General features: G+C 41.3%; 1 protein-coding gene across 4 annotated transcripts; it reads left to right on the top strand.

Moving 5' to 3' along the window:
• Positions 1-24,985, top strand: usp19 (ubiquitin specific peptidase 19). 4 transcript variants are annotated; one of them, XM_013913730.1, is made up of 26 exons: positions 1-339; positions 1,358-1,748; positions 7,529-7,657; positions 7,888-8,024; positions 8,267-8,797; positions 9,804-10,188; positions 11,301-11,457; positions 11,558-11,629; positions 12,152-12,267; positions 12,602-12,840; positions 13,070-13,262; positions 13,681-13,814; positions 13,928-14,086; positions 14,199-14,309; positions 14,411-14,521; positions 14,625-14,726; positions 14,845-14,985; positions 15,068-15,186; positions 16,088-16,231; positions 17,149-17,540; positions 17,636-17,746; positions 17,972-18,188; positions 19,085-19,237; positions 19,405-19,571; positions 19,682-19,857; positions 23,818-24,985. In XM_013913730.1, the coding sequence occupies exons 2-26, from the start codon at positions 1,523-1,525 to the stop codon at positions 23,956-23,958; spliced, it is 4,563 nt and encodes a 1,520-aa protein (XP_013769184.1). In that variant the 5' UTR covers positions 1-339; positions 1,358-1,522; the 3' UTR covers positions 23,959-24,985. The 4 variants fall into 4 exon arrangements, with proteins under 4 accessions (XP_013769184.1, XP_005744729.1, XP_013769183.1 ...); XM_005744672.1 differs by lacking the exon at positions 23,818-24,985 and adding an exon at positions 21,406-22,568; XM_013913729.1 differs by lacking the exon at positions 23,818-24,985 and adding an exon at positions 21,406-22,568 and having other exon boundaries at positions 12,608-12,840.
• Positions 24,986-25,072: the final 87 nt, after the last annotated feature.

A 25,072-nucleotide genomic window follows, 5' to 3' on the forward strand; every position in this document is an offset into this window, starting at 1 on the left:
CCAGGAAGTGACCGTGCAATCGTTTCAGGTTTGGCCGGTCAGCGCTGTAATTTCCTCCAAACAAAGTAGGACTCGCCCCGCAGAGGCCGGATGAAACCAATGGATTGAGCAGGATTTCTGCTGTTGTATTTTGTTTGATTTTCTTCGCAATTGAAATGTGAAGAAATGGGCCCTGGTTAAAGAAAAGAAGATTCTAGAAACACCGTGGACTACGGGGTTTCGAGTTCGGGCAGGAGCATAGCGGCCTGCGGCCGAGAAGGGAGCTTTAGCAGCCGGGCAACGAAAAGAAGTCGCTCGCTATTGTGTGTTAAAACGGAATTAGCATCATAATAAATCCCCGTAAGTGTCATGTTGTTACGTTAATATGAATGTAGTGTTTTAACTGCTAATGTTCGTCAGGTGTCACGAGATGTCTTGTCTTATTTGTTTAAATTGAATAGCCGTACCAACCCGTTTGGTTTGAGCTACCGCTAGCGTGAGGCTAATGACTTTAGCTGCTCGGAGCTCTGTAGCAGCGCTTGATTAGACGACCTGCCCGGCGCTCCGCTGGGGCACACGGTAATGGAGATAAACTACAGCCATTAAAACATTACTGGCGGTATGCGAAAGTAATGCCACTGTTTACTACTGCTCCGAGAAGTCAAAGCAGCGAAATTAGATACGGTATGTACATAAACAATTGTTACATTTCGCAGTGTAGACCAGGTACATCAGGGTTACGGTGTTATGTTACTCTTCTGAAGGTTAGCAGGTTTTTTAAAGAGAGTTGCCAAAGCATGACTTTGAGAATATAAGGTTAGTTTGAAGCCTCGTGGAGACCTATGTGTATGCTTCATTATTTACAGGCACATGACAGCCACGAACACGTGTGCCTTAAAATAAACGAACCTATATAGTCTGCTGGTTATTGGCTAACTTACAGTAAGTAAGCTAACTAGCTTGATAAGGGGAAGCTCAGCAATACGGATTAATAAACAGCGGTCGGCTATTTAGTAAATGGTTTGTACTGAACGCTAACTAAAATGGCTGATTTATCTGTTGTCCTTTGTTTGTCATTTTACTGTGGGCTAGCAACTTGCGGTTGCTATGCTAAGGAAACGGAGCAAAGCTCAATGTCCGACTGGTTCAGTCGATGTTATGCTCAGCCATATGCTTTTTGTTGTAAGGCACAATAGTCATGTTCTTTTTCAGCATTGCTGTTATCTGACACCTGCTCTACAGCAGGTCCCTGTCTCTGGATGTGTGCATGCGTTTGCTGGTGTGTGTGTCCTACTCAAGTCCCATAGCTGTTTGATATTCTGTTACACCTTGTAAATTGCACATCATGATAACTGACAGTGAATTGTCTATGCTTTAGGTCCCCATCCCTCACTAGTCTTCCTGATTCTGTTCTGGGAGAGTTCAGACCAGCATCATCGCCAAGATAGCCGGGCCAGGCAGGAAGAGGCACACCTCAGATCCAGACCCCAGCAGTGGTAGTGACTCTGGCGACGGGCGGCCTGTCAGTGCCAAGTGCCTGAAGATGGCCAGCAGCGGCAGTAGTGGTGTGGCCGGGAGTGAGGCGGGGGGCCACCGTGGTGGAGCTCAGCAGAGAGGAGGCAGTAGCAGAGAAAACGGCTCAGACTTGCCCTCCAGTACGAGTAAGAAGAAGCAGAAGGACAGGGCCAACCAGGAAAGCAGAGAGGCCAAGAGAGCGGCAGCAGCAGCTGCTGCAGCCGTGGATGGGGTTATTGCAGAAGTCAAGAAAGGTAAGAATTACAAAAAGTGTCCCAGCTACACGCATTTTTACATTATTTTATTTTTTGTGGATGCCTACTCTTAAAATGTGGGTAAATGTTTTGTTTTGAAAGGTAACCATGTAGCCTCATCCCCTGTAGCGTGTCCCTGGTATTTTATTTTTCCCTACATGAAAGCTGGTTAGGCCACTTGTGTTGCTTTGGTGTCATTCAGCTGCTTTTCCATGGAGTTTGTCATCCTCCTGGTGACTCAAATTCCACCATCTTGAACATTAGCTAGTGACGGTGATTGTGGTTCCTGTTCTGCTTTGTGAGAGATTCACTGTAAGCCGGAGGGTTACTCAAACGACAGCCTGTGGAGAACTGGTTCATTTGTTTGTTGTGATCAGTTATTTTTGTCAGTAATTATTTCACTTCATTATAGATGCACATTTTTGTTATGTCAACAAAGTCCTCTGGGTGAGAGACCCTCAGTGATCTAGAGACAAAAGCGTCTGCAGCCAATCAGTAATCGTCATCTTCTTTCTTCTGGTTCCTTTAGCTGATCCACCACAGCAGATTATTTTGCCTCCATCTCATCCTGTCCTAACATTCTCCTCTGCCACACCAGTTCTCTGCATGTCCTCCTTGACCATATGCACTAAAGGCAGAAACACACTAGTGATCTAGATTTACCTTTAGATGAAGCAGACAGACCAAAGTGCATGGCTGTAGTTGAAAGAGGTGTGCTGATTTTATAACAGAGAGCAAGACAAAATCTTCATAGCAAACAGAAACATAACAAAGAAATTGTTTTATGCTCATTATTTTATTTTTTATAATTAACGAATAGTACAATTGTAGCTGAAATAAATATACAATTTGTTGCTTGGCCCTAGTTTGTGTCCTTAAATCAAACTCAAAGGGCTGTTCCAAGAACCCCCTTAAATCACCTGCCACCTACACTCACCAGGTGCAGGCCAAGGCAGTGGAGTTAGAGTCCTTAGGATATTGTTGAGGCATTTATCCCTTTGCAACTTCTTTATCGGATAAAACAGTAATAACAGCAATAAAATATTAACTACAACTACATTATATGAATTTGGTAGCACACGTATGTGTAAATGTAAATGCCCAGCTTTTAGTTTGTCATCATTTTATTTATTTTGCAGTACTAAACCTTTTTTCTGTGTAGTGGAATAATTTGCACAAGAGAGTTGAAGAAGACGGAACGGGTTAAATGGAGTGGTTGGAGATGAGTGTCAGGGTTGATTTGTGACAGAAGGAATGTGAAAGTGAAAGAGTAGATTAATAAAATAGTAGTGAGACCTGCTATGATGTATAGTTTGGAGGTGGTAGTACTAACAAAGTGATACAAGGCAGAATTGGAGGTGGCAGAGTTGACAGTCTTTGGATTTTCTTTGAGAGAGAACAGGATGGGCAAGATTAGGAATGAGTACATCAGAGGGAGAGCTCAAATTCAGTGTTTTAGAGACAAGGCTGAGGTGGTTTGGACATGTGCAGAGGATGGATAGTTTTGATTATAAAGAGCCTCACAGAAGCAATGACAATGTAACAGTCTGAGACTCACCATCTTCTTCTAGTAGATACTGAATATAATGTGTTAAAAGATGAAGAAAACGTTTTATGCTTTCTGGAATAACATAATGGAATACTTTTCCAGTTTAAAGGTTAAAACAAAAGCAGCTGTAGTTTTCTTGTCTGACCACTGAAGGATTTATTTGAGTCCACATAATCTTTGCACAGATTTGTAAATTAGGTTTGTGGTTTCTTTCTTCTTGATGTTTCTCCTTTTCTTTTTTCCTTTTCCTCCATCATTTATTTGTCTTGATCGAGCAGTATTAATCACTTAACTCTGTTACAGTTGTGAGTGATTTTGTCCCTGAAGGTTGAAATGCTAATGCAAAGCTTCTCACATTTTCCATAAGCCCTTGATCAAATAAGCTATTGATTCACAGTGCTTTTTCTTTCCAAAGTCTATAGTCTTTGGCAATACCTGTAAACTATACACGTGAGATTCGCCTGCCTTTTGTTTTACTTGTTTTCTGTATTTGTACTCGTGGATTTGGACTCAAAGCATAGATACCTCCCTAGCAACTAGAGCTGGGCGATATGAGATTTTTTCATATCACGATATGTTTTTTTCATTTCAGGCGATAACGATATCTATCACGATATAAGCCAAATAACTATATTTGTAAGATTTAAATGTGCTGTTGCTCACAAGTAAAATGTGAAATAATCAGCAGTTTGTTTTTATTTAAATATTTATTTCCCATAATAAGTTCAACAGGGTAGATGTACTTAAGGAACATGAGACTTTTTCAGATAAATAAAGGCAAATATTGCAAACTACACAAAAGGCAGCCGCTAAAGCGTCTAAGTTTCAAAATAGAACAAACAAAACAGACTAAATTGTCAATTCCACTTAGAAACAAAATATTAATTCTAAAAATAAATCTTAGTTTGTTTTACAGAAGAACAGACAAAACTGACTAACTTTTGTCAATATCAAATAAACTGAGAACTAAAAGGAAATTCTCAATCTCTCCTTGTTGTATAGCTGAGCTTTTCAAACAGTTTTAACAGTTACTTTAGTCTGACAAAAGCCGAATGACGAATTAGCGCTTCCAGTCAGAGACTGAGGCTACGTACACGGGTATTTTTGAAAACGGAGATTTTCCGTTTTCGTTTTAAAAAATAATCCCGTCCACACATAAAGGCAGAAATGAAGGAAAACGCTGCTATGAACATGCCAAAGCAGCAGGTGGCGCTAGATTCCTAACCGTGCAGAAATGTTGGCCAATCAGAAGTCTAGAAGCCTCGGTGGGAAAAAGTAAACAAAGCTGGGGCATAGAAGCAGAACAGAGTCGTATGTGTGGAGGGACAATAACTGTGTGTATATGTAAGCATTTAAACACTGCAGAGAGTAGAATTAACAGTAACAGTATTGTAGAAATTCGTTTCACCGAAACAATAACGTGGCGCACAGTGTGACGCATGCACCAGTTTATTGTATTTCCAGACTTGCTTTCGGCACAATTTACAGTGCACGCTACTCTGTTTTTTGTCAGACTTGAAATAGCCGAAATACCTTCACACTACGGAACTTCTATGGCTCTTCCATTCGACAATCTCTCCGGCATTGGAACCATCATCTGTTTTCTCTTCGGTCACGCTCGGTTGATTTTTCTAGTCGGCACACTCATTTCCTCCATTACGCGCTGGCTCCATTACGCGCTGGCTGCTTCCTAAACAAACACACGTGCGGCTTGGCACTTGTGCTGTACGTAACAAGTCATGCGACGTGACGCTGCGGCTGTGATTGGTTCGGCTCTGCGCTACTTAATTTGGATTGGCTGACCTTTTTTTTTTTTTTTTTAGAGGACAAGAGCGGCGAGGTCTATCGCGATAGCTTAATTTCTCTATCGAGTAAAAGTTATATCGCGATACATATCGTTATCGTTCTATCGCCCAGCTCTACTAGCAACTAAAATAAGCACCACAGTAATAGAGCTGTAATCTGCAACAATTACAGCTCTATTACTGTAGTGCTTATTTTCTATTCAATAACCACTTTAGTCCAGCAGTAACAGCTTTTTGGCCAGTAGGGGGAAGGAACATAGTAGAAGATTGTCCCTTTTTTAGCACCTATTCCAGTTGCCAATTGCATTTACTCTGTTCGTCTCTGATTTGGTGTCCATCGTGTTCTGATCTTCAGCATGTGTGACTACCATATTGTCACACATTTCGATATGTTGTTGTTGTTGTTGTTTTAAGCCTGCATAATTTGATACTAATAACAGCTTTTAAAGGTGATATTGGATCTCATGTTGATGTGAACGTAGTGATACAGCATTTACCTGATCATGTAGAGCACAGCTCATGCCTGTAATCAGTGCTTTGATTATATATACTTGGTCGTGCTGGAAGTATTGTTTGCAAGTTATCTTAGTGGGTCTCATCAGACTAGACCGTGTTCAGGTCAGTGCGGCTGTTTGTAGTGTTAATAGATGAGCTCTACTCTGGCTCTGTTTGGTTTCTCATGAGACTGAATGTGAGAGCATTTGTCTTGCTGGTCCTCTTCTTCATAGTGAAGGGATGTTATTCTAGCTGAGATACTGCCAGATACTCAACCAGCCGTAGGCTTTTCTATGAAAAGGCACCAGTAATTTTTTGATATTATTCAAAACCCGCAATCACCAACTCTGTTCAGTGATGCAAAGCAAAATGTATTTGGAAACAGCAAATTAAATCATTTCATTTTTTATTCATTAATAGTATTACAGTGTGAAATGCTATTTAAGTTGAATTGGTTGACTCACTTTAAATTAAATGTAATTTAATGTTCACAACATTCATGCTGGTAGTTGATCTAACCGTAGTGACAGTCAAAATGAGTTTACCTTCAACCAAAAGCTACTTTATTAAAAATAGATTTTGAGAAGTTATTTTTTTTCCAGTTGCTAGTTTTGTAGATCTTTCTAAAAGAAACTCTTGCTGCTCGGCAGCCATCTTTGAAATGTTTTGGGGAAAAATAAATTGGGAAGAAAATCTAAACTTCACTTTGAGAGTATTATGTGTGTTAATGTGTGCAAGTCAAATATGATGACATACTGCAAAAAATAAAAAATAAAATTCTACACACGAGCAAAGTTTCAGAACCTCCACACAATACTCGGTGCTAGCATAATCGGCGTCTCCTCTCATCCAATCAGAGTGCTTAATAAGTTCCGTACTATTTGACAATATGGTTACTTTAAGCCAAGAAAAAGCCAAAGTACTGTTATCTACAATTTTACTAAGCCCACAATTGGACTTCACAAACAACACTGCAACAACATGATTGGCTAATATCTTTACTTTTTCAGATAGTGATTGGCTCTTGTTAGCTTGAGCAGGACAACTATGGGCTCTTAACAAATGAGAGCTCTCCAATTGATTTCTGTTCAAGAATCTTTGATTGCATGTCTGCTCCTTTCATATGTATATATATTCTGGCTGTAACAGTCCACTGTTGCAGTAGTGTAATTTTAATTATACTGAGAATTCACAAAAAAATACACTTAAACACACATGTTAAGTGTTTAAAAAAACAAAACAATTTGTCACAAATGTCAACAAGTTTATTCCTGTCATTTGAGTGGCACAGCTACACTGGTAATCTGACTGTCACCAGCTGAAGGGGATTGAGTGTTCCTTGTGACCTTTTTGGAGTGATTCAGTTGGGGAGAGATTGGATGAGGAAATGAGTGTGGGAAAGTTGAGGCTTGAAGGCTGGGTGCTATGAGCCTTGTGGTACACGTCTTCTTGTTTCTTTCTTTTTGTCCACGTTAGTGTGTTGAGTCTACATTTGAAGAAGTGGCTCGGTAGCATGCAAATGACTTGATGATTTTCCTTCTTGCAATTGTTTACTTGGAATACAGTCTGTGTGGGGTGGATAATTTTAGATGTCCCATTTGTAATTGCTGAGTTCACTGCCTTCTGTCTGCCTCGGTCTGTCCGTGAGTGCTCTAGACTGACCCAGTTGAGCATATGAGCGCAGTGGTCTGTGTGAATGCGTGAGCATGTGCATTCAGTGTGTTTTCCTTTGGGTTCATTGTACTGATGCTGTGCTCTTCATTGGTTTTTACTTTAAAATTTCCTTTTTAACCAGAGGATTTTTTTTTTAGTTTTTACATTTTAACAGGGTCACTGTGGCTCAAGCTGGAGGCTGAGTGATCAGGGTGGAATAATTTTCAAGTTCCTGCTCATCTTTAAAACTCATATGCCTGCTTCTTTGTTTTTTCAAGATGTGTTTGTGGACTGGAAGCAGAATGTCAACGAAGTGACTGTCAGGCTGCGCTGTGGCGAGGGGGTGCAGAGGATAGAGGACATAAACACCACCTTCACAGACACACACTGCAATGTGGATTTCCCAGGTAATTCACAGCAAAGTATAAAAGTGGAGATCAAAATAGAAGCTGGGTCAGTCATAAAATATAAAACCACAAAAGTACATAGCTGTACAGTTTAGCCTTCAAACTCTGGAATTTGGACTTTAAACTTAATCCTTTGGTTTATATCTTGGATTTATTGCAGTTATTCTATTTGAAATGATACTGTAGGTAGAGCTGTGGTCTATTAAAATCGGTGCATTCTCATTCTTCAGATGGACGGCAATGGAGCTGCCAGCTGCAGGAGGAAATCGAGGCCTCATGTAGCAAAGTCCAGTATAAGGAAAAGGGAGGCTTCCTCCATCTCATCATGCACAAAAAGATTCCTTTCCACATCTGGCCTTCTCTAAAGGTGAGTCGCATAAAATTGTTCATCGCTCATTCAAAACAAGTTTAAAAGAATATTAAATTAAACTGAGGTAAGTATGCTAGCCTGCAAGCAACACACTGTACTTGTTATAAGGGTTCTGCACCACGTTTAGAAAAACATTTTGCCCAGACGTGACTGTTATTTAATCTTTGAAGGAGAGTCTTGCACATTGAAGCTTTAAGTAAGCTCTGTGTTTTTCTTCTGGCTCCTCTCCTCTGCTTTAGTCAAATAAAAAGAAGGAGGCAGTATCCATAGAGACCAAACCAGACATGAAGCCCGTTGCCTTGGAGTCATCAGAGAAAACTCCACATCTCCAGCCCCAGCCTCCCTCGTCACCTGCACACAGCGAGTCAAGACGCGGTGTTAGCAAATCATGTGTCAAACGCAGCCTGAAAACTAAACTGACGGGTGAAAAGGCCACTACGGACTCTGCAGGTGTTAAAAGCACAGCTGGAGATGGCTCCACCACCAGCAGCAAGCCTGTTACCGTCACAAAAGCAGAGCAACCGCATCAGGAACCTAGTGCCAAACGCACAGTTGTACGGCTGCCTAAGACCTCTAAGGACGCTGCATCAGCCGACCTGCCATCTGTGATGTCTACAGCAGCTAACGGGAAATCCACCTGTGCCCACCTGCCCGCTGGTCGGAGCCCACAGACGGAACGGAAAAGTGGAGACAACAGATCTGAGACTCGTGGCAGCGGACAGAAACAGGGAGCAGAAGCAGCTGCTTCCACCCTTACCAACAGAACTCAGGTGAGATTAGCTATAATATTGTGATTTATAATTCAGTTTCTTTACATGCCCTTAAATAACTGGATACAGTTGACTTACTCCAGTAAGCTGAGCTGTTAACTGTCCTGTAAGCAAGAAACCTGCCAACTGTTAGAAAAACTTGATTCCTCTGGCAGGGAAATAAAAAATTCACAAACACCAAAACAGTGTGAACACACAACGGTAAAGAGCTGTCTGTATTGTACTATCTCTATTTTACACAGCCACTTAGCTACCCCAGCAACAGTATTGCTGTTTTCTTTTATTGTGTTTATAGTCACACACAGCTGTCAGGCGGATGTGACGTATTCTGAATGAGCCCAAAATCATGCAGAACCCAATAAATAGAAATAATATATTTCCATATTTAATAATATTTAAAATGATTAAACTTTTTTTTATTATTTTTTATTTAAATAATTTCCCAACTCTGACTCATTTAAAGACTAAAATTGCAGATTATTTCCACACATCACCCAGTACTAGGATTTAATTCCATTACAGCCAGTAACACCATCTGCCATGTGTGGGCTCCCCTTTTCCAAGTGTCCCTGGAGCTTGGGAGAGATTTGTAATTTTATGAAATATTTTTACACAGCATACTAACAGATGCCATCTAAACCTGTCACCAGACAACAGCCTGCCAGATAAAGAGCAGTAAGTGAGACATGAGAGGACTGTCTGCTCATGTGTATTGGCGTGTTTTCATACAGCTAAGGTCACAAAAGTAACTTTGCAGATACTTTAGATCTCACTGGATAATCAGCTGTATATGGCATCCTTTGTTTTTGGTCACTGCTGTAATAAGAGGACTACAGGGTGCTGTGTATACCCTCTCAAATGTGAAAAATCTGTAGATCATAGATATTCATTTAGTCTCCTTTTCCTATGGGGACTTTGGGAGTGAATGTTGCTCTTTCATTTTTAAAATGTCTCCTGTTTTGTTTTTTTTGTTTTTTAATGTATTAATTTATTTGTATTTTTTCAGTTGGCTGAGAAGCAAAACCAGTCATCAGACCAGTCTGGTGCAACAACACATGTCAGTGTGAGCCAGCCAGCAGCTCCTGTTAGCACCAGTGACTGTGTTAAACCTGTCGCCTTCAACAAGGAAATGAATTCGACTTCTCCCCAAAGGCTGGGAGACAGAACAGACTCTGAGCCAGCTGGAAAACCTGTTGAGCAGGAATCAGAGCAGGATCCTCTGATTTGTCAGCAGCTTGGAGATATGGAAGTGGTACCAGTAGAGGCGATGGGAATGCCAGCCAAGCAAAGCCAGCCCCCAGGTGTTGCCCAAACGAAGAGCAGCTGTGACGATGAGGAGAAGCGGGACCAGTCGAAGGAGGAGCCGCTACTGGAAATGAAGCAACTGGATGGTTAGTTGTATATGGTGCTTAAATGCGCTTCTGAAAAAGGTTAAGGAAACAGTTTAACACACAATCAGTCAATTTCGGGGACATCGGTTTGCTCAGTGAGGAGGTGTAAACCATTGGGAATCCATTTCACCTGCTTTGGTGCAAACAAAAGGAGAGCATATGCACTGGAAAGGCAACAAGAGGACCACTCCGAAAAGGGGAATGTTTTTGCATGTGGAAGCCAAACCATTGCTCTTTCCTCGTCCCCTATTTACTGATTTTTCTCTAGCTTTGCTTTTTGCTAGTAACCTTGTCACCAGCGACAGGTCATAGTACCTGTAGTGCATTCATATTGGTTGACAAGCCGGGGTTCTCCGTTAGCACAAGTCCCACTAAAGACCCTCATGCCACACTCTTAGTGTCTGTTTTGACAGTTTGGTTAGAAATGTGTACAACCCTGTCCAGCTGTCCTTGAGTAATGGATCATCTCTTGGAGTCTCATCCATTCTTAAGACAGTGCTGGGAGGCTTGGAGAACACTATCATAACAGCACCAATGTGCTAATCTGGGGAAGCTGGACTATCCATGCAACATGTACTGTGTCATGCTACCAGTGCAGTGCAAAGACAGTGGCAAAAAGTAGAGGTAGAGGAAAAATCTGTCAGATGGAGTAAGAGAGCAGTGGTCTACCTGTAAAACCATTCACTTTCTTAGGTTCGGTTGTTGCCTCTATGGTGCACTTGTTGTTTTTGCACAAAAGCAGGTGAGATCATTTCATAGGTTGATTTCTCTCCCCCCAGTTTGACTGACTTTGTTATATTTAGCGTATAATTGAAGGTGAAAATAGTAAATTCCAAAATTTGGCACCTTCCAAAATTCTCTTTTAGTCTCACTAACTTTTCTTCCTCTTGAAACTGGTTTATGACCAAAGATCACAACTGCAACATATAAATGCTGAAAACATTTAAAATCTTTGGTTCCAAGCCAGCTGTGAGATAACCTTGGCTCTCAACCAGGACCTGTCCCGCACACCTTAAACACCTTTCCTGGGATCATATTAGGCATGCTATTCAGATGCACAAACCACCTCAAATAACTTCTTTTTGTTAATACTTTGTCCAAACTTCCCACAGCCCCAGAGCCCATGGTAAACCTGCAGTATGTGAAGAATGATTCATATGAGAAGGGCACAGACTTGATGGTGGTCAATGTTTACCTGAAGGGGATCTGCAGGGATACAGCCAGAGTCATCTTCAGGGAACAGGACTTCACCCTCATCTTCCAGACAAGGTTATGACCATGAATATCTACTAATAAAGCATGTGGCTTCCTTTTGGCCAGTCTTGAAAGAGCAGCGAGTGATTGACCTTCCTTTGGCTTTCCTTTACAGTGATGTCAGCTTTCTGCGGCTTCATTCAGATTGTGGACCGAACACAGTCTTCAAGTGGCAAGTCAAACTCAGGTACTGTTGGAGTTTGCTTGTTCTTGCTTAGAAACCAGAATCTTAAAATGAGCAGGTGAAGAGCGCAACACCGGAATGTTTTTCTGTGTAGATGTGTGGGCTAACTGTACAGATATACTGAGCTGTTCCAGGAATCACGGCTAGCTTCATCAGTATCTAACTAATTGGAACAGCCTAATTAGCCATGAAGAAACAAGAGTGCTAAATCACTAGGGTTAAATCAGGGCAAAGACATCAAACTTATAAGGTAGAACCTGTCACCACATTTAAGGAAACTTGTGGAATCAAACTTCCTTATCTGTGGTTTCTTTTTACGGGTTTAAGCACTCGGCACAAATGGAAGTGGTGCGGACAACATAAATATGTTTAATATCTGGAATGTTATAAATGTCTTCCAGACATTACGTGATGAATAACAAAGTGGGAATGTTGCACTGATGACATTCTCGTAGATCACTCACCTCCCTGAACTTCTTTTTGCCTTTACAATCTGACCTGTGTACTCTCCTTCCTGTGATTCAGGAATCTGATCCAGCCTGAGTTGTGCAGCTACGCCTTCACTCCCTCCCGTCTGGACATCACTCTGAAGAAGAGGCACAGCCAACGCTGGGGGGGCCTGGAGGCCCAAGCCACACAAGGTCTGCTGCCAGGCTTCTACTTGTCAACATTAGATAAAGTCTTTGGTTTTGTTCTGCAGGATTTTTGGACATGATAAACCAGAGAAGTTCCACAATAAAGATGACCAACACTTATTGCTTGAATTTAGGGCAGTTTGTTGTCTTTTGTTAGTGTTTTTTCTTTACTGTTTGTGGTTGAGACAAATGCATGTGGTTTTTTCAGGTACAGGAATTTGACCTCTGTAACGTGGCATGTAAATGAATATTGCTGCAAAACTATATTTATTATTCCTGTCACATCTCTTGCTGATGAGCTTCATTTTCTAACCACAACCTCTATTGTCCTCTGTTTAAGGTGCAGTGGGTGGCGCTAAGGTCGCTGTGCCCTCCAGCCCTGCCTGCATGGAGAAGAGCCAGCCAGGCAGCAGTCAGCACAACCTCCCAGCCAAGGAGGAGCCTCCGCGGGTTGGGGAAGAAAAACCCAAGACACCCAAGGCCCCAACCAGAGTGGAAGATGGGGGTTTGGACTCTGTGGCTCCACGCACAGTCTCTGAGCACGTTGCTATTACCAAGCCAGAGCCTACTGTTACCATGGTGAATGGATTAATGAATACCCATATAGACTTGAAACTGTGTACTACTATTGTTATATTGTTTTTACTTCTAGTAGTTTTATTATCATTTGGTCCACGTGTGTCATAAGAGCTGACAGCAGCAGGGGTGACACCATAGAGTCTGGATGAGTGAATAGTTATTAGGTGAGGCTAATAAAAGTACATACAAACATATACAACTAGAGTAAATGACAGTGTGTGTTTCCCAGCCTAAGCCTACCTGCATGGTGCAGCCCATGACCCACGCACCTCCGGCCAGCAGCGAGCGCCATGAGGAAGAGGAAGAGAAGAAGGTGTGCTTGCCTGGTTTTACAGGGTTGGTCAACCTCGGAAACACCTGCTTCATGAACAGCGTCATTCAGTCCCTGTCCAACACCAGAGAACTCAGGGATTACTTTCATGGTAAATAATGGATTTACTCTTTTTACCTCTTAAAAATAATACAGGAATACATTTATAATTCAGCACTGTTTTAATAAATGCTGCTCTAATGCACACCCAAAGGGATAATTAATTCATCTTTAATGCTGTTGCCAAGAAGAGCACCGTGTTGTTGGGTTTTTGTGTTGAAAAGTAAAACAGGCTATGTTTTATTATGGCTTTGGTACAACGTCATGGCCCACAGGGGCAGGCTTAATGAGTGCTCAGGAACTTCCACAGGATTTATCTCCATTAGCTACAACTGCAGAAGTTTGTGGACTTGAAGCATTTAGAGCACTGAAAATCTGGGTCACCTAGTTCCCTGGAAACAATGTAATTCGCCAAAGGTTGATAGAAAATATTATCTTTTTGCATTCCTGTATTTTCTGTTTCCCCACAGACCGAGCCTTTGAGGCAGAAATCAACTGCACTAATCCACTGGGAACAGGAGGCAGGCTAGCCATCAGCTTTGCTGTGCTGCTCAGGGCTCTTTGGAAAGGAACGCACCACGCCTTCCAGCCCTCAAAACTCAAGGTACAAAAGCGGCACCCTGAGATTTTCCTGAGATCTTCTCCTCTTCTACAGCAATTTTTCTCTGGAAGTTTTCAATCTGCCTTCATTTTCTCCATCTGTTTGCAAACACACAGGCAATTGTGGCAAGTAAAGCAAGTCAGTTTACTGGTTACGCCCAGCACGATGCCCAGGAGTTCATGGCATTCCTGCTGGACGGACTCCACGAGGACTTGAACCGCATCCAGAACAAACCTTACACAGAAACGGTCGACTCTGACGGGCGGCTAGACGAAGTTAGTGTTTTTCTTTGGCTAATGTGATGAGATTAAATGGTAACTGTTTCCTGCTAGAATTTTGTCAAACCTTGACCTGATGTTTTGTTTTGTTTTTTTGTTGTTGGTGCAGGTGGTGGCAGAGGAAGCATGGCAGAGGCACAAGATGCGGAATGACTCCTTTATAGTAGATCTGTTTCAGGGTCAGTTCAAGTCCAAACTGGTGTGTCCCACATGCTCTAAGGTAACACAATAACACAATTTTTCAGTCCCCCACCCCCACCCCACAAACACACATGTTTGGTTTCTGTTTATTGACATTGACATCTCTGTCCTCTTTTTCAGGTATCTATCACCTTTGACCCCTTCCTCTACCTGCCCGTGCCGTTGCCACAGAAACAAAAGGTGCTCTCAGTTTTCTACTTCGCTAAGGAACCTCATAAAAAACCCATCAAGGTAAGATAAGAAACAGCTTTGCAGTTCTGCATCAATTATTAAGTGCTGAAATTCAAAGGTGTCTCTTGTGACCTGTTAATGAATATTCATCTGTATGTGTCAGTTTTTAGTGAGTGTAAGCAAGGAGAGCTCCAGTACTGCTGAAGTCCTGGAATCTATCTCTAGAAGTGTGAGGGTCAAACCCGAGAACCTCAGACTGGCCGAGGTTAGACATTTTAAAATGTCCTTTAACAGTGTCGTGGAAAGGAGGGAGAGTCGTATAATACCGCAGACATTTAGAGGTGACTTTCTCAAGGACACTTTTTCTCTTCCCCCCATCTCAGGTGGGAAAGAACCGCTTCCAGCGAATGTTCCTGCCTACCCACTCCCTGGACACAGTGTCCTCCTCTGACATGTTATTCTGTTTTGAGGTGCTTTCCAAAGACCTGGCCAAAGAGAGAGTGGTATTGTTCAAAGTGCAGCAGGTATAAATCTCGCTTTTACATTTTGAAAACCTGTGAAATATGTGATTACAAATATTTTAACAGCCTTGTGTTTGCTCTGCAGAAACTTCAGGTCCCCAATATCCCCATCTCCAAATGTGCTGCCTGCCTGAAGCCTCCGGTGTCTGAAGAAGACAAACTGAAGCGTTGCACTCGCTGCTATCGCGTTGGCTACTGCAATCAGTAAGTTTTCCAAAACATGTTTTTTCCAACTGTAAATAGCTGATTAAGAACTTTCCAAGGGATTGCCTGGAAGAAAGTGACTCCCATATCATGTTATTAATTCAGTCGGTTAACTTTTCTATGAACTTGTGTTGCGAAATCAATCAATGTAGAGCAGTGACACAAACCACGGAGGCCCAGAAGAGTGCAGTCAAACAATGAGTTTATTAACACACAGGAGAGAAAACATCAGCATATGTCTTCTGCCAAAAATACACAGAGAATGGTTTATATATCATCAGGGTTTGACGCCCCCTCTTGTGTTCTATAACATATTTTTGTATTTCTAAGAACATCATTTGCATCTTGTACAGACAATGAAACAATTTTAGAGCTAAAGTCAGACACAGAAGTTCCTCTTTCTAACATCCCAAATAAGGTGATAATTTCAGGCCCTGGAGATACCCGTTGTCTTGTCCTCCTGTTGACCCATCTTCTGTCACCTGTTACTAAGTAAACTCAAATGCCACAGGTTGCAACAAGAAGATGAATACATTCAGGCCTTCGCTCAAGCCTGTTCCTAGATTATATGTACTATATGTATTATAAGCGTGTAGCGGCCTTCTATGTTCTAAGTCTTTTACACAATAGATTGTGAAGTCATAGCGCTTCACAAAGCTTGAAACCTTCAATAAACTGAGACTGAACATCAACTCTGAATGAGCACAATCATGCAATGTGTATGAAATACTTCTGGCTGTACCTGTAATAAAAGGTTAACATGGTGGAATTAACTTTAATAAACATCTTTAATACAATATCAAATGCTATAAGAAATAAATGATAAAACTGCAGATTATATGTTAGCAATAAAATTTCTGTACTTCCTCACATGTTAACTCTTCTGCTCTTGTTTCTCCAGAGTGTGTCAGAGAACCCACTGGCCCAACCACAAAAGTCTGTGTCGACCCAACACAGAGAACGTGGGCCTGCCTTTCCTGGTCAGTGTCCCAGAGTCTCGACTCTCATATTCCCGGCTCGTCCAGCTTCTAGAGGGTTATTCCAGGTACACAGTCACTTTTATTTCAAAGTCATCGTGTTCGATTTACTAATATTAAATTTGCTGTGACGTGTCTGAATTAGAGATGGTCCTGGGAATTCGTTTTACTTGATTAATGGAAGAAAAAACTCAAACTACTTGACGATTCTAAAAGTATAAACAAAGACAAGGAGGTAGCGGATGGTGTCTAAACAAATTCTTCATGTATGTAAGGGCCATTTGTAACTGTTAATCACATTTTTAATAAACTGTTCATATTAAATGCTGCTGAAATATGCAGCGAAGTTTGCTACCAGCATTGTTTCTTTGTATTACACGTCTGTCTACATGTCTGTGGTGTAAAGTACGCATGTCTGACAGTCTTCTATTCATTTCAATCTATTTGACCTTTACTTTTCCTCTTTTTCTACAAATATTTATTTATTTGCTTTTCATCTTTTAACACTTGGCTGCTCTCTGGCCCATTCCATATTCTCTCATGGAATAAAGAAGTATGATTTTTATGTAGGTGTTAGCAAATCCTTTTCTGTCATAATCCACTGCTAAAGCTCAAAAAGTCATTAATAAAGGATTCTAGTTTACTTTTATAAAATGATTTTCATTCAACTTAGTTTCTCTGTTTTCCTTTTTTCCCCTGTCACTGTCTTAATGCTGGAAACTTGAGCAATAATCAGATCCCCCTGGCTGTACTTTGTATTTTCTCTGTGCCAGCTACACAGATGGATCTGTGAACACACAGAAACATTTTTGATGCTCAGAGTATGACAAAAAAAAAAAGTTCTGAATGTCTTTTCAGTCAACACTTGTGCTTTTTGATGTAAAATAATCAGAGTTTAATGTTTATGGCATTTAATAATGAATATTATGTGAACATACTAAAATGTGAACTTTTAGTATAACCTTTACTGTCTCTCTGTGTGCAGGTTTTCAGTCAACGTGTTCCAGCCTCCTTTCCAGTCAGGCAGAACATCCCCTGAAACATCACAGTCCCGAGTAGACCTCCCTCCAGTGCCAGCAGGCTCCCCTGACGGTCCTGGACTGGAGGATGAAGCTGTGGGTGGTAGCAGTACTGTAGGAGCAGGTAACTTGGAGCTGGAGAGCCACGCTTCGCTGCCTGAATCCCAGGCAGAGTATGCTCAGGCCTCAGCCATCCACTCAGGGAACTCGGAGTCCCTCTCCTCTTCCCAGACGTCCCTCTCCACCACACGGACCACAGATTCAGGGTTCTCCGAGTCACTCTCTTCTGCTTCTTGTTGCTTTCTGGACCCTCATGCTGAAAAAGAGACGTCCTGTGAGAAGGCTGTGCGGCCAGAAGGTAAATGTATTGTACAGATTCTTCATTATTTTGGTGATTTGCCTTTTTTTTTTTTTTTCTTGCCTTCTTATTTAAACTTCTTGAACGTTCTGCAGCTGCAGTCGCAGGGTATCAGCATCCGTGTGAATCTGCTTCAGGTCATGCTAGTCAGTTCTACATCGCTCTGCTGGATGCAAACAACAAGGAGCAAAGGCTGGATGAGAGAGGTACCACCCCACTTTCTACAGAACTGATTTTCTTTAGTTTTATTCTTTTCATTGCCATATTGGGTTGATTTAGCAAGATATGGTGCTAAATTGAAAACCTCTTCAAGACTTTTCTGTCATAAGATGCGTTTTGACTTTTTCAGGCTTCTGAGGTTTAGTGTTACAAAAATAAAACAGAAAAAGTTCCACACATCAATATGTTTTCCTCTATCAACCCGTCTGCAGAAGATGCACTGACAGATATACCTGACGATGCAACCCTGGAGCTGGTGTGGAAGAACAACGAGCGTCTAAAGGAATATGTGCTGGTGAGCTCCAAGGAACTGGAGTATGAGGAAGACCCGGGTTCTCTGAGTGAGACGGCCAGAGCGGGACACTTCACCCTCGAGCAGTGCCTCAATCTTTTCACCAAGCCAGAAGTGCTGGCACCTGAAGAGGCTTGGTAGGAGTCTTTAAGAAATGAGCTCTAAATAATGTAGCATCGATTGTGATTCTAGACGTGTAGCTCTTTTTCAGGTTATTCACAAATTCCACTTTGTCTGATGTAATTCTAAACTTGGTGAACATACCAAGTGGTAAATGTGTCTAGCCTGTGTAACGATAAACTCAGGTTTAACTTTCTCTTTCCCACTCCCAGACAGCAGCGACTAAACTAGGAGACATCTTGTATACAAACTTCAAAAAGAGGAACTAAACTTAACACTTAAACCAACAACCTGGTCTGTAGCTGGATAGTGTCAGGGCTCCTGCATAGACATTCAAACAGAGGCTTTTATTTGTGTATTATTACATGAGAGAGAGAAAGAAAAAGATGTTGATACATCGAAAGGGAAAAACTCAGTATACTACAGTTACATACACTAACAAAACAAACTGAGTTTGGATAATGATGCTCTCAGGTTTTTAAACAATGTTCAGAGGTCAACTTTTATGGGAAAGATCTAGAATTTATACCTGGGCTAGGGGAAGAACTGGTGGCAACCAGTATTTTTATTGTTTATTTCACAGCATTATTCTTTAGGTACCACAGTCATTGCAGTAGTGATGGTGACGATAATAATCCAGTAGACTTTAAAAATTCTCAGTTTCTGAGTTCAAGTTCAACGCTGAATCATAGTGAACATAAGTAAACAGGTGTCTGCTGCGTAAAATTGGATTAGGACATAACATTTGCCCAGTACTTTATTACTCTACACTGTGCTAAGAGATACATTAGTGAACTTCATAGTTGAAACTTCTTAAATGAAATTCGGTACAGGCCTGACGTGAAAAGTCTTATTCGATTATTCTGTGCATTCGTCTCATCAGCTGGTCTTTATCTCTGCTCTCTGTGTTAAGGTACTGTCCAAAGTGCCAGCAGCACCGTGAGGCCTCCAAGCAACTGTTGCTGTGGCGTTTGCCCAACGTTTTGATCATTCAGCTCAAACGCTTCTCCTTCAGGAGTTTCATTTGGAGGGATAAGATCAATGACATGGTCGACTTTCCAGTCAGGTCAATACAAGCTAAATGTTTTTGTATCCTAATTTTCACATCATTTGAATGTCAATGAAAAAAAGATTTGGTCAATTATTTAGCTAAGTGTGACTATTATTAGTAGTAATACTGTATCATACTATACTGTATTTGTTTCTATAACATTAGCCTCTCTCGTCTTTCAGGAATCTAGATCTAAGTAAGTTCTGTATTGGCCAGAAGGATGAGATGCAGCAGCCTCCTATCTATGACTTGTATGCGGTCATCAACCACTATGGAGGAATGATAGGAGGCCACTATACTGCCTACGCTCGCCTGCCAAGTGACAAGAACAGCCAGCGCAGTGATGTTGGTAAGTCTGATCAGTGGCATCTGTTTTTATGTATATGGAAGTTATACAATAAGTTCCACTCTAACATCTTGCTACCACTTATCGGCCTCTCTTCCCTCCTTGACTCTCAGGCTGGCGTCTATTTGATGACAGCACCGTGACAATGGTGGACGAGAGTCAAGTGGTGACGCGTTACGCTTATGTTCTGTTCTACCGGCGCCGAAACTCCCCAGTGGAGAGGCCGCCACGCTTCCTCAGGCCTGTAGGTGCAGAGTCGCCCACTGCTGCAGGAGCTACTGCCAGCCAGGTGAGAGAGCCATAACAATAAGACAGGAAATTTTTCCCACAGCTAACTTAGAGCTCCTGTAGTTTTTGTTGTTTTTCTGGTTTTTTGGGTGGGGGTGAGTGAACTGTCACTGTTAGTGTGGTTGATGGGCTGTAGGAAGATTTTAGCTTGGGTCAGTGTGGTTAATGAGGGAGTTGTACGTGTTTATTCCTTTGTACATTGTATCGAGTCCATCTGTCATTGGGGTTTGGGATATTAATAAGTGTCACACTAATGAGGAACTGGCAGTACTTGCCAGGTGTTAAGAGACAGGCCTGTGTGTTAAATCTCTCTGAGAACTGCTGCTTCTGTTCAATTAGTCTTGACAAGAGGAGCTTGTGCTCTGACATTGTTAATGACAAACAGCCCAGTGGGTTTATAATGGATGGATCCACTGTTAATCTCTGCAAAGCTCAGATGTCAAGTGGCATTAGCTTTGTGGGTTTTTTCTTTTCCCTTTTTCCCACTACTTGAGTGTAACTGCTTTTGAGGGTTTTTGTGGGGTTTTAAATATCATTCCCTATCATTAATAAATCTTGCTGTTGATCTGGTGGACAATTGAAAAGCGGGAAATACACATTATAAGCAATTTCAGTGTGTATTGTAAGTGATCTTGCTTAGACATCCAAATCCATATGGGTATAAAATTAAGTGGAGAATGGCGTCTGGACTTCTTTAGGTTGCTTGAAGACACAACCTAAAGAAGTCCAGACGCTTTTCTTTCCAAGCTCCTTAGACTACGATGACCTGGATGACTGAGAACCTTCACAGACATAAGTGGAGAATGTATAATCTGCATTTTATTGTCCTTTTTCATACATCTTGGGGGGCACTCTGATATTAAAGGATTCCCTTGTAAGTAAATGAACAGCTAAATAACGTGAGTGTTTTTAGTGGAAGAGCATTGTGTTTTAAAGACTTTATATTCACTTTTAAGCTGTTTTTCATTCCTGTCCTCCTTTTTGCTGGAGCATTTTAGCCATGTATTGATCAGTGAGACTTTGAACCATTGAGTTGTCTTTCAATGTGAGCACAGTGCAAATGATATACAGATTATTTATTAAAAACTGACTTCATGTCACTGCCGGATGTGAAGAACTCCACTTTGTTCCTTTGGGATAAATGCTGCACAGTCTTTGTTCAGTTACTTTCATTTCAGAAGCTGTCAGATGAGATTTCAAGGCTCAGGCTTAAATTTCATATCAATCTCACAAAATTTGCTTAAATTGGTAAGAATATACTATGTTACAGTGTTTCCAACAAAATGGTTAAAATATACATTTCTTAACCTGGGCTTTTAGTAAGAAGAGCTTGAAGATGTCCCTTTATTTTCTGGCCCCTGTAAATTTGATTCCCACTTAAAGAACAATCTCCTCACTGTCCCAGTTTTAGTAGAGCACACGTGTCATCTCCGTACAAATCACTATGCTCAGCAAGTACACACATTTGGAGGTTTCTCGTGTAATCGTAGTATTTGTTAGAACACGCACCTTTTCGCAGAAGCTGACACAGGTTTCCCGCCAATCGCAGGCCTCTCTAATATGGCGGGAACTGGAGGAGGAAGACGACGGGCTCGACGAAGGGCCCCGTGGACTGTTCCTCCCTGCGCTGCGGCGACACCGAACACAGAGAAACAGAGACGAGGAAGAGGAAGATGGAGCCGAACAGTCGGTGCAGCGGCACCGCAGGCAGAGGATGCTGGACTATCCCGACGACGACTGCGTACGATACTTTGTTCTGGGCACGCTCACTGCAGTGCTCGCTCTGTTTGTCAATTTGGTCTACCCTCTTCTTTACAAAGCCACCTGGAGCTGAGTGCTGGGTTTACGTGCTGGACCGCCCCTGAAATCAAAAAAGTCTGTTTGTAGAAACGAGAAGAGATGTTTTTAGTGTTTTTCCAGTAAAATATTTGTGTTCTACATAGCACCACAATACCTGAAGTGGCTAAACCCTTTAAAATACTCGGCACTACTTCACATATTAAGACTTAAACAGGCTGATGTTAAAGTCACAGCTGCTGACTCTTTCATCGTGAGAGACGCTAATTTAAAGCTGCAGGAGAGCTACCCCCACACTGTAATGATGTACTGGGTGTAGATTTCTCACTACATTACCTCTGCATTGTTTTAAAGTGGCTTCAAGCTCTGTACATTTCTAAAGAAAGTTTCAGTTTTTATTGTCACACTTTGGGTAATAATTCTCAGATGATCAGCCATGACAGCCTTAATTATACATTGTATATGTGGAGTTGAAGCACAAACCCTGAAAGCTCTTTTGGAGCCTGTTTAGATGCGTTCAGGAGTCAGATAATTGTGTAGGATCCTTTTTAAGATGCTTATAGGAGCATTATAGAATAGCAAGGACCCACTGAAAAGCGCCTTTTGTTTCCAGTGCACTACACTCATAAAAGATCAACGTGCAGGATTCGGGGCCATCTAGTGGTGAGGTTCCAAATGGCAATTAACTGAATGCCCATTTCTTTGGAGCACCTATGCAAATCTACATTATAACTGTTTGGGTCTTCCCGTCTGTGTGACTTGAGAGACATCTGTTTATATTTGCAGGTGTTTGTACACTAATGAAAACAATGATTAATATATTCTTATAGAGCCCCATAAATCCTACACATTGGTCCTTTAACAGTAGAAATGTATGATGGGTGGAAAATGTGTTCTTGAAGAAGAAAATATTAAACCTTATTGTATGTATATGTATGTGTGTGTGTCTGTGTGTAGCTGCTTTTAGTTTGTATTCTGAAAATTAAGAAAAATGAATTTCGGGGCCTTTTTAAAATTTCTGATCTTGTCAAGACAACATGTCCTCTTTTACATGTACTGTAGTACACTCTAATTATATATATCTTTTTTTAATTGTGTGTTTATTGAATACCTCTAAGCCATAACTGCTTTGAAAAGTTAAGGGGTTGTGTTTTTTGGGGGTGGTGGGGACTTCTTTCTGTTCATTTGTTTTTGTTTATTTTTGAGCAGTTTGCGGCTAACTAAAGTATATTCAGAACAATAAAACTATACATGTTTGTCCGCCCCTGAATGTAATGTTTATAAATTGCACTGCTTTAAATGGAGTTAAATTCTGAATGATTTGGGAGCTCTAAAGGACAGTTACACATGAATTGTTCCTTACTTGTAAGCTAAAAGCAAAGGTATTTTTGTAGAGCCTTCTTTAAATTTAAAATTTTAAAATATATTTATTTATTAATAATTCCGTTTAGCAGCTTAAGTTGCTGGACGACTTCATCCACAGCCACTAACTGTTTGCAAGTGTTGTTGAGACTCCACACCGTCCACAGATCAGTTCTTTGCTCTGCAGTCATCCCGTGATGATCGTGTGTGAGTGTGTATTTGGGTCTCAGGGAAACCTCTGGTATCAGGTCAGAGTACACAGACCTGTATGTGCTCTGCCTTACTCGGATCACCATCAGACTGTATACTTGATTCAGACATATGCAATTCTCAAGTCTTTATTCTATTTTTTTTGTCTACAGTGTTCTTGATCTAGTTTGTCTAATTTGTCTCCTCAAATCAACTCTGTAGAAGTATTTTAGGGGGCACGACCTCCAAGTGCTGATTGGCTAATGATTTAATGGACTTGACTGATAAAGTTATCTTTGTGTGTGAGTGTGTGTTGGGCCTAATTTAAAAATGTTAATTGCAAAAGAACAATAATCATAACCTATATTTTGATGCCTCTGTATAATATTACCAAGTTATTGCAAGTAGTATATTGAATAGATCATAACCTATTTTAATTTCCATGCAATAATGTATCTCAATAACTCCACCTGAATGCTGCTTTCTAATATATAAACTTTGTGAAAATAAAATTTCCATCTGTTTATGGTCTTTGTGTGTTTCATGCCCACACATGAACACTCTGAATGCTGAACCAATGTGATTTAATGTGAACGCTTGGTTTATTTTGCAGGCCTCTAGCCAGTCGCTATTTGGGACAGATCTGGATGCCGAAGGACCGCCTACGCTGACCCCTGAGGTACCGTCTGACCTTTTTGCCCACTCCGGCGAGTGTGCAGCACCATCCTACGGCAACATGGAGGAAGTGGACTAACAAGTATGAGGGCTGATGAAAGAAAGGACAGGAGAGTGGAGATCCATGGAGGTCCCCCAAGTGGGAGCAGCTCCTCGGCTGATGACGCATCTGTCGTCATTGGTTACACCGGCATCTGAATCAGGTGTCCGGGGGGTGCAATGCAAAAAAATCTGCAGGTGGTCTGAGGATTTGACTGCACTCACTTGAGACAGACCTTTGTTAATATACTCACATTAATAGCCATTGAAAAAGACTTAACAAGTTACATGTGTAGTTTTATTCATTCAGTTCATATGGGGACACTTATGATCTAAGAGCTCCTGTTAACAGTAGCAGTAAGTAGTAAAGCTGCTGCTAATGGAGTTCCTCCTCCACCACCTAACAACCACCTACCAGAGAGAGGGTGTCCACGCACCAAAGCACCTTGTGGTCTGGTTTCAAGCTAAAAACCGGCTCTTGCTAACATTAACCAGACCTGTGGTCGATTATTAGGGGATATTTGGACACTTTGATGATTGTCGTAATATAAATGTGTTGTTTGTTTTTGTTTTTTTCCTTTTAAAGTTTGAGTTGCCTGGTTTGATTTGTTTGTGGTGGTGTATTCAAGATGGACTGGAATTGTAGCATCACATTAAGGAAAACATGAGATGGTGCTGACCCACCTTTTTTTTGTTTTGTTTTGTTTTTAATACAGTGAGCACACACTTTTTCTGTCCCGTTGCTTTCTAAACTTGATTTAGCTTCACTTTCTCTAGCTTTGTTCATTTTTTTTGTACTTGTTTAGTTTTTTCATTCCTGTGGATGCTTTGTCTAAAGGCTTCAGTATAAATTGAAATGTGCATGGCTGCATGTAACCCGAGCCCCTCGTCAGATGTACCCGAGCCCCCTCTTGCTGCGTTTCATTACTTCTGTTTCCTGTAAGTTGTCTAGCATCATGTTCTCACCCTCCTTTGTAATGGACTGCGTATATAATGTGGGGATCATTAAGAATGTTGCTGTGGATGCATATAAATGGTTAATATAAATAAAAACAGTTTTGAGAGTTAAAGACACCGGTGCCTGCAGTCTTCTCTCTGTGCATAAACGGCACTCTTTGAGCGAGCATTGCGCCAAAAGTGAAACTCGGTTTAGA

This window comes from Pundamilia nyererei, unplaced genomic scaffold, assembly GCF_000239375.1.
Source record: "Pundamilia nyererei isolate P.nyererei 1_Seehausen unplaced genomic scaffold, PunNye1.0 scaffold00147, whole genome shotgun sequence".
Taxonomy (NCBI): domain Eukaryota; kingdom Metazoa; phylum Chordata; class Actinopteri; order Cichliformes; family Cichlidae; genus Pundamilia; species Pundamilia nyererei.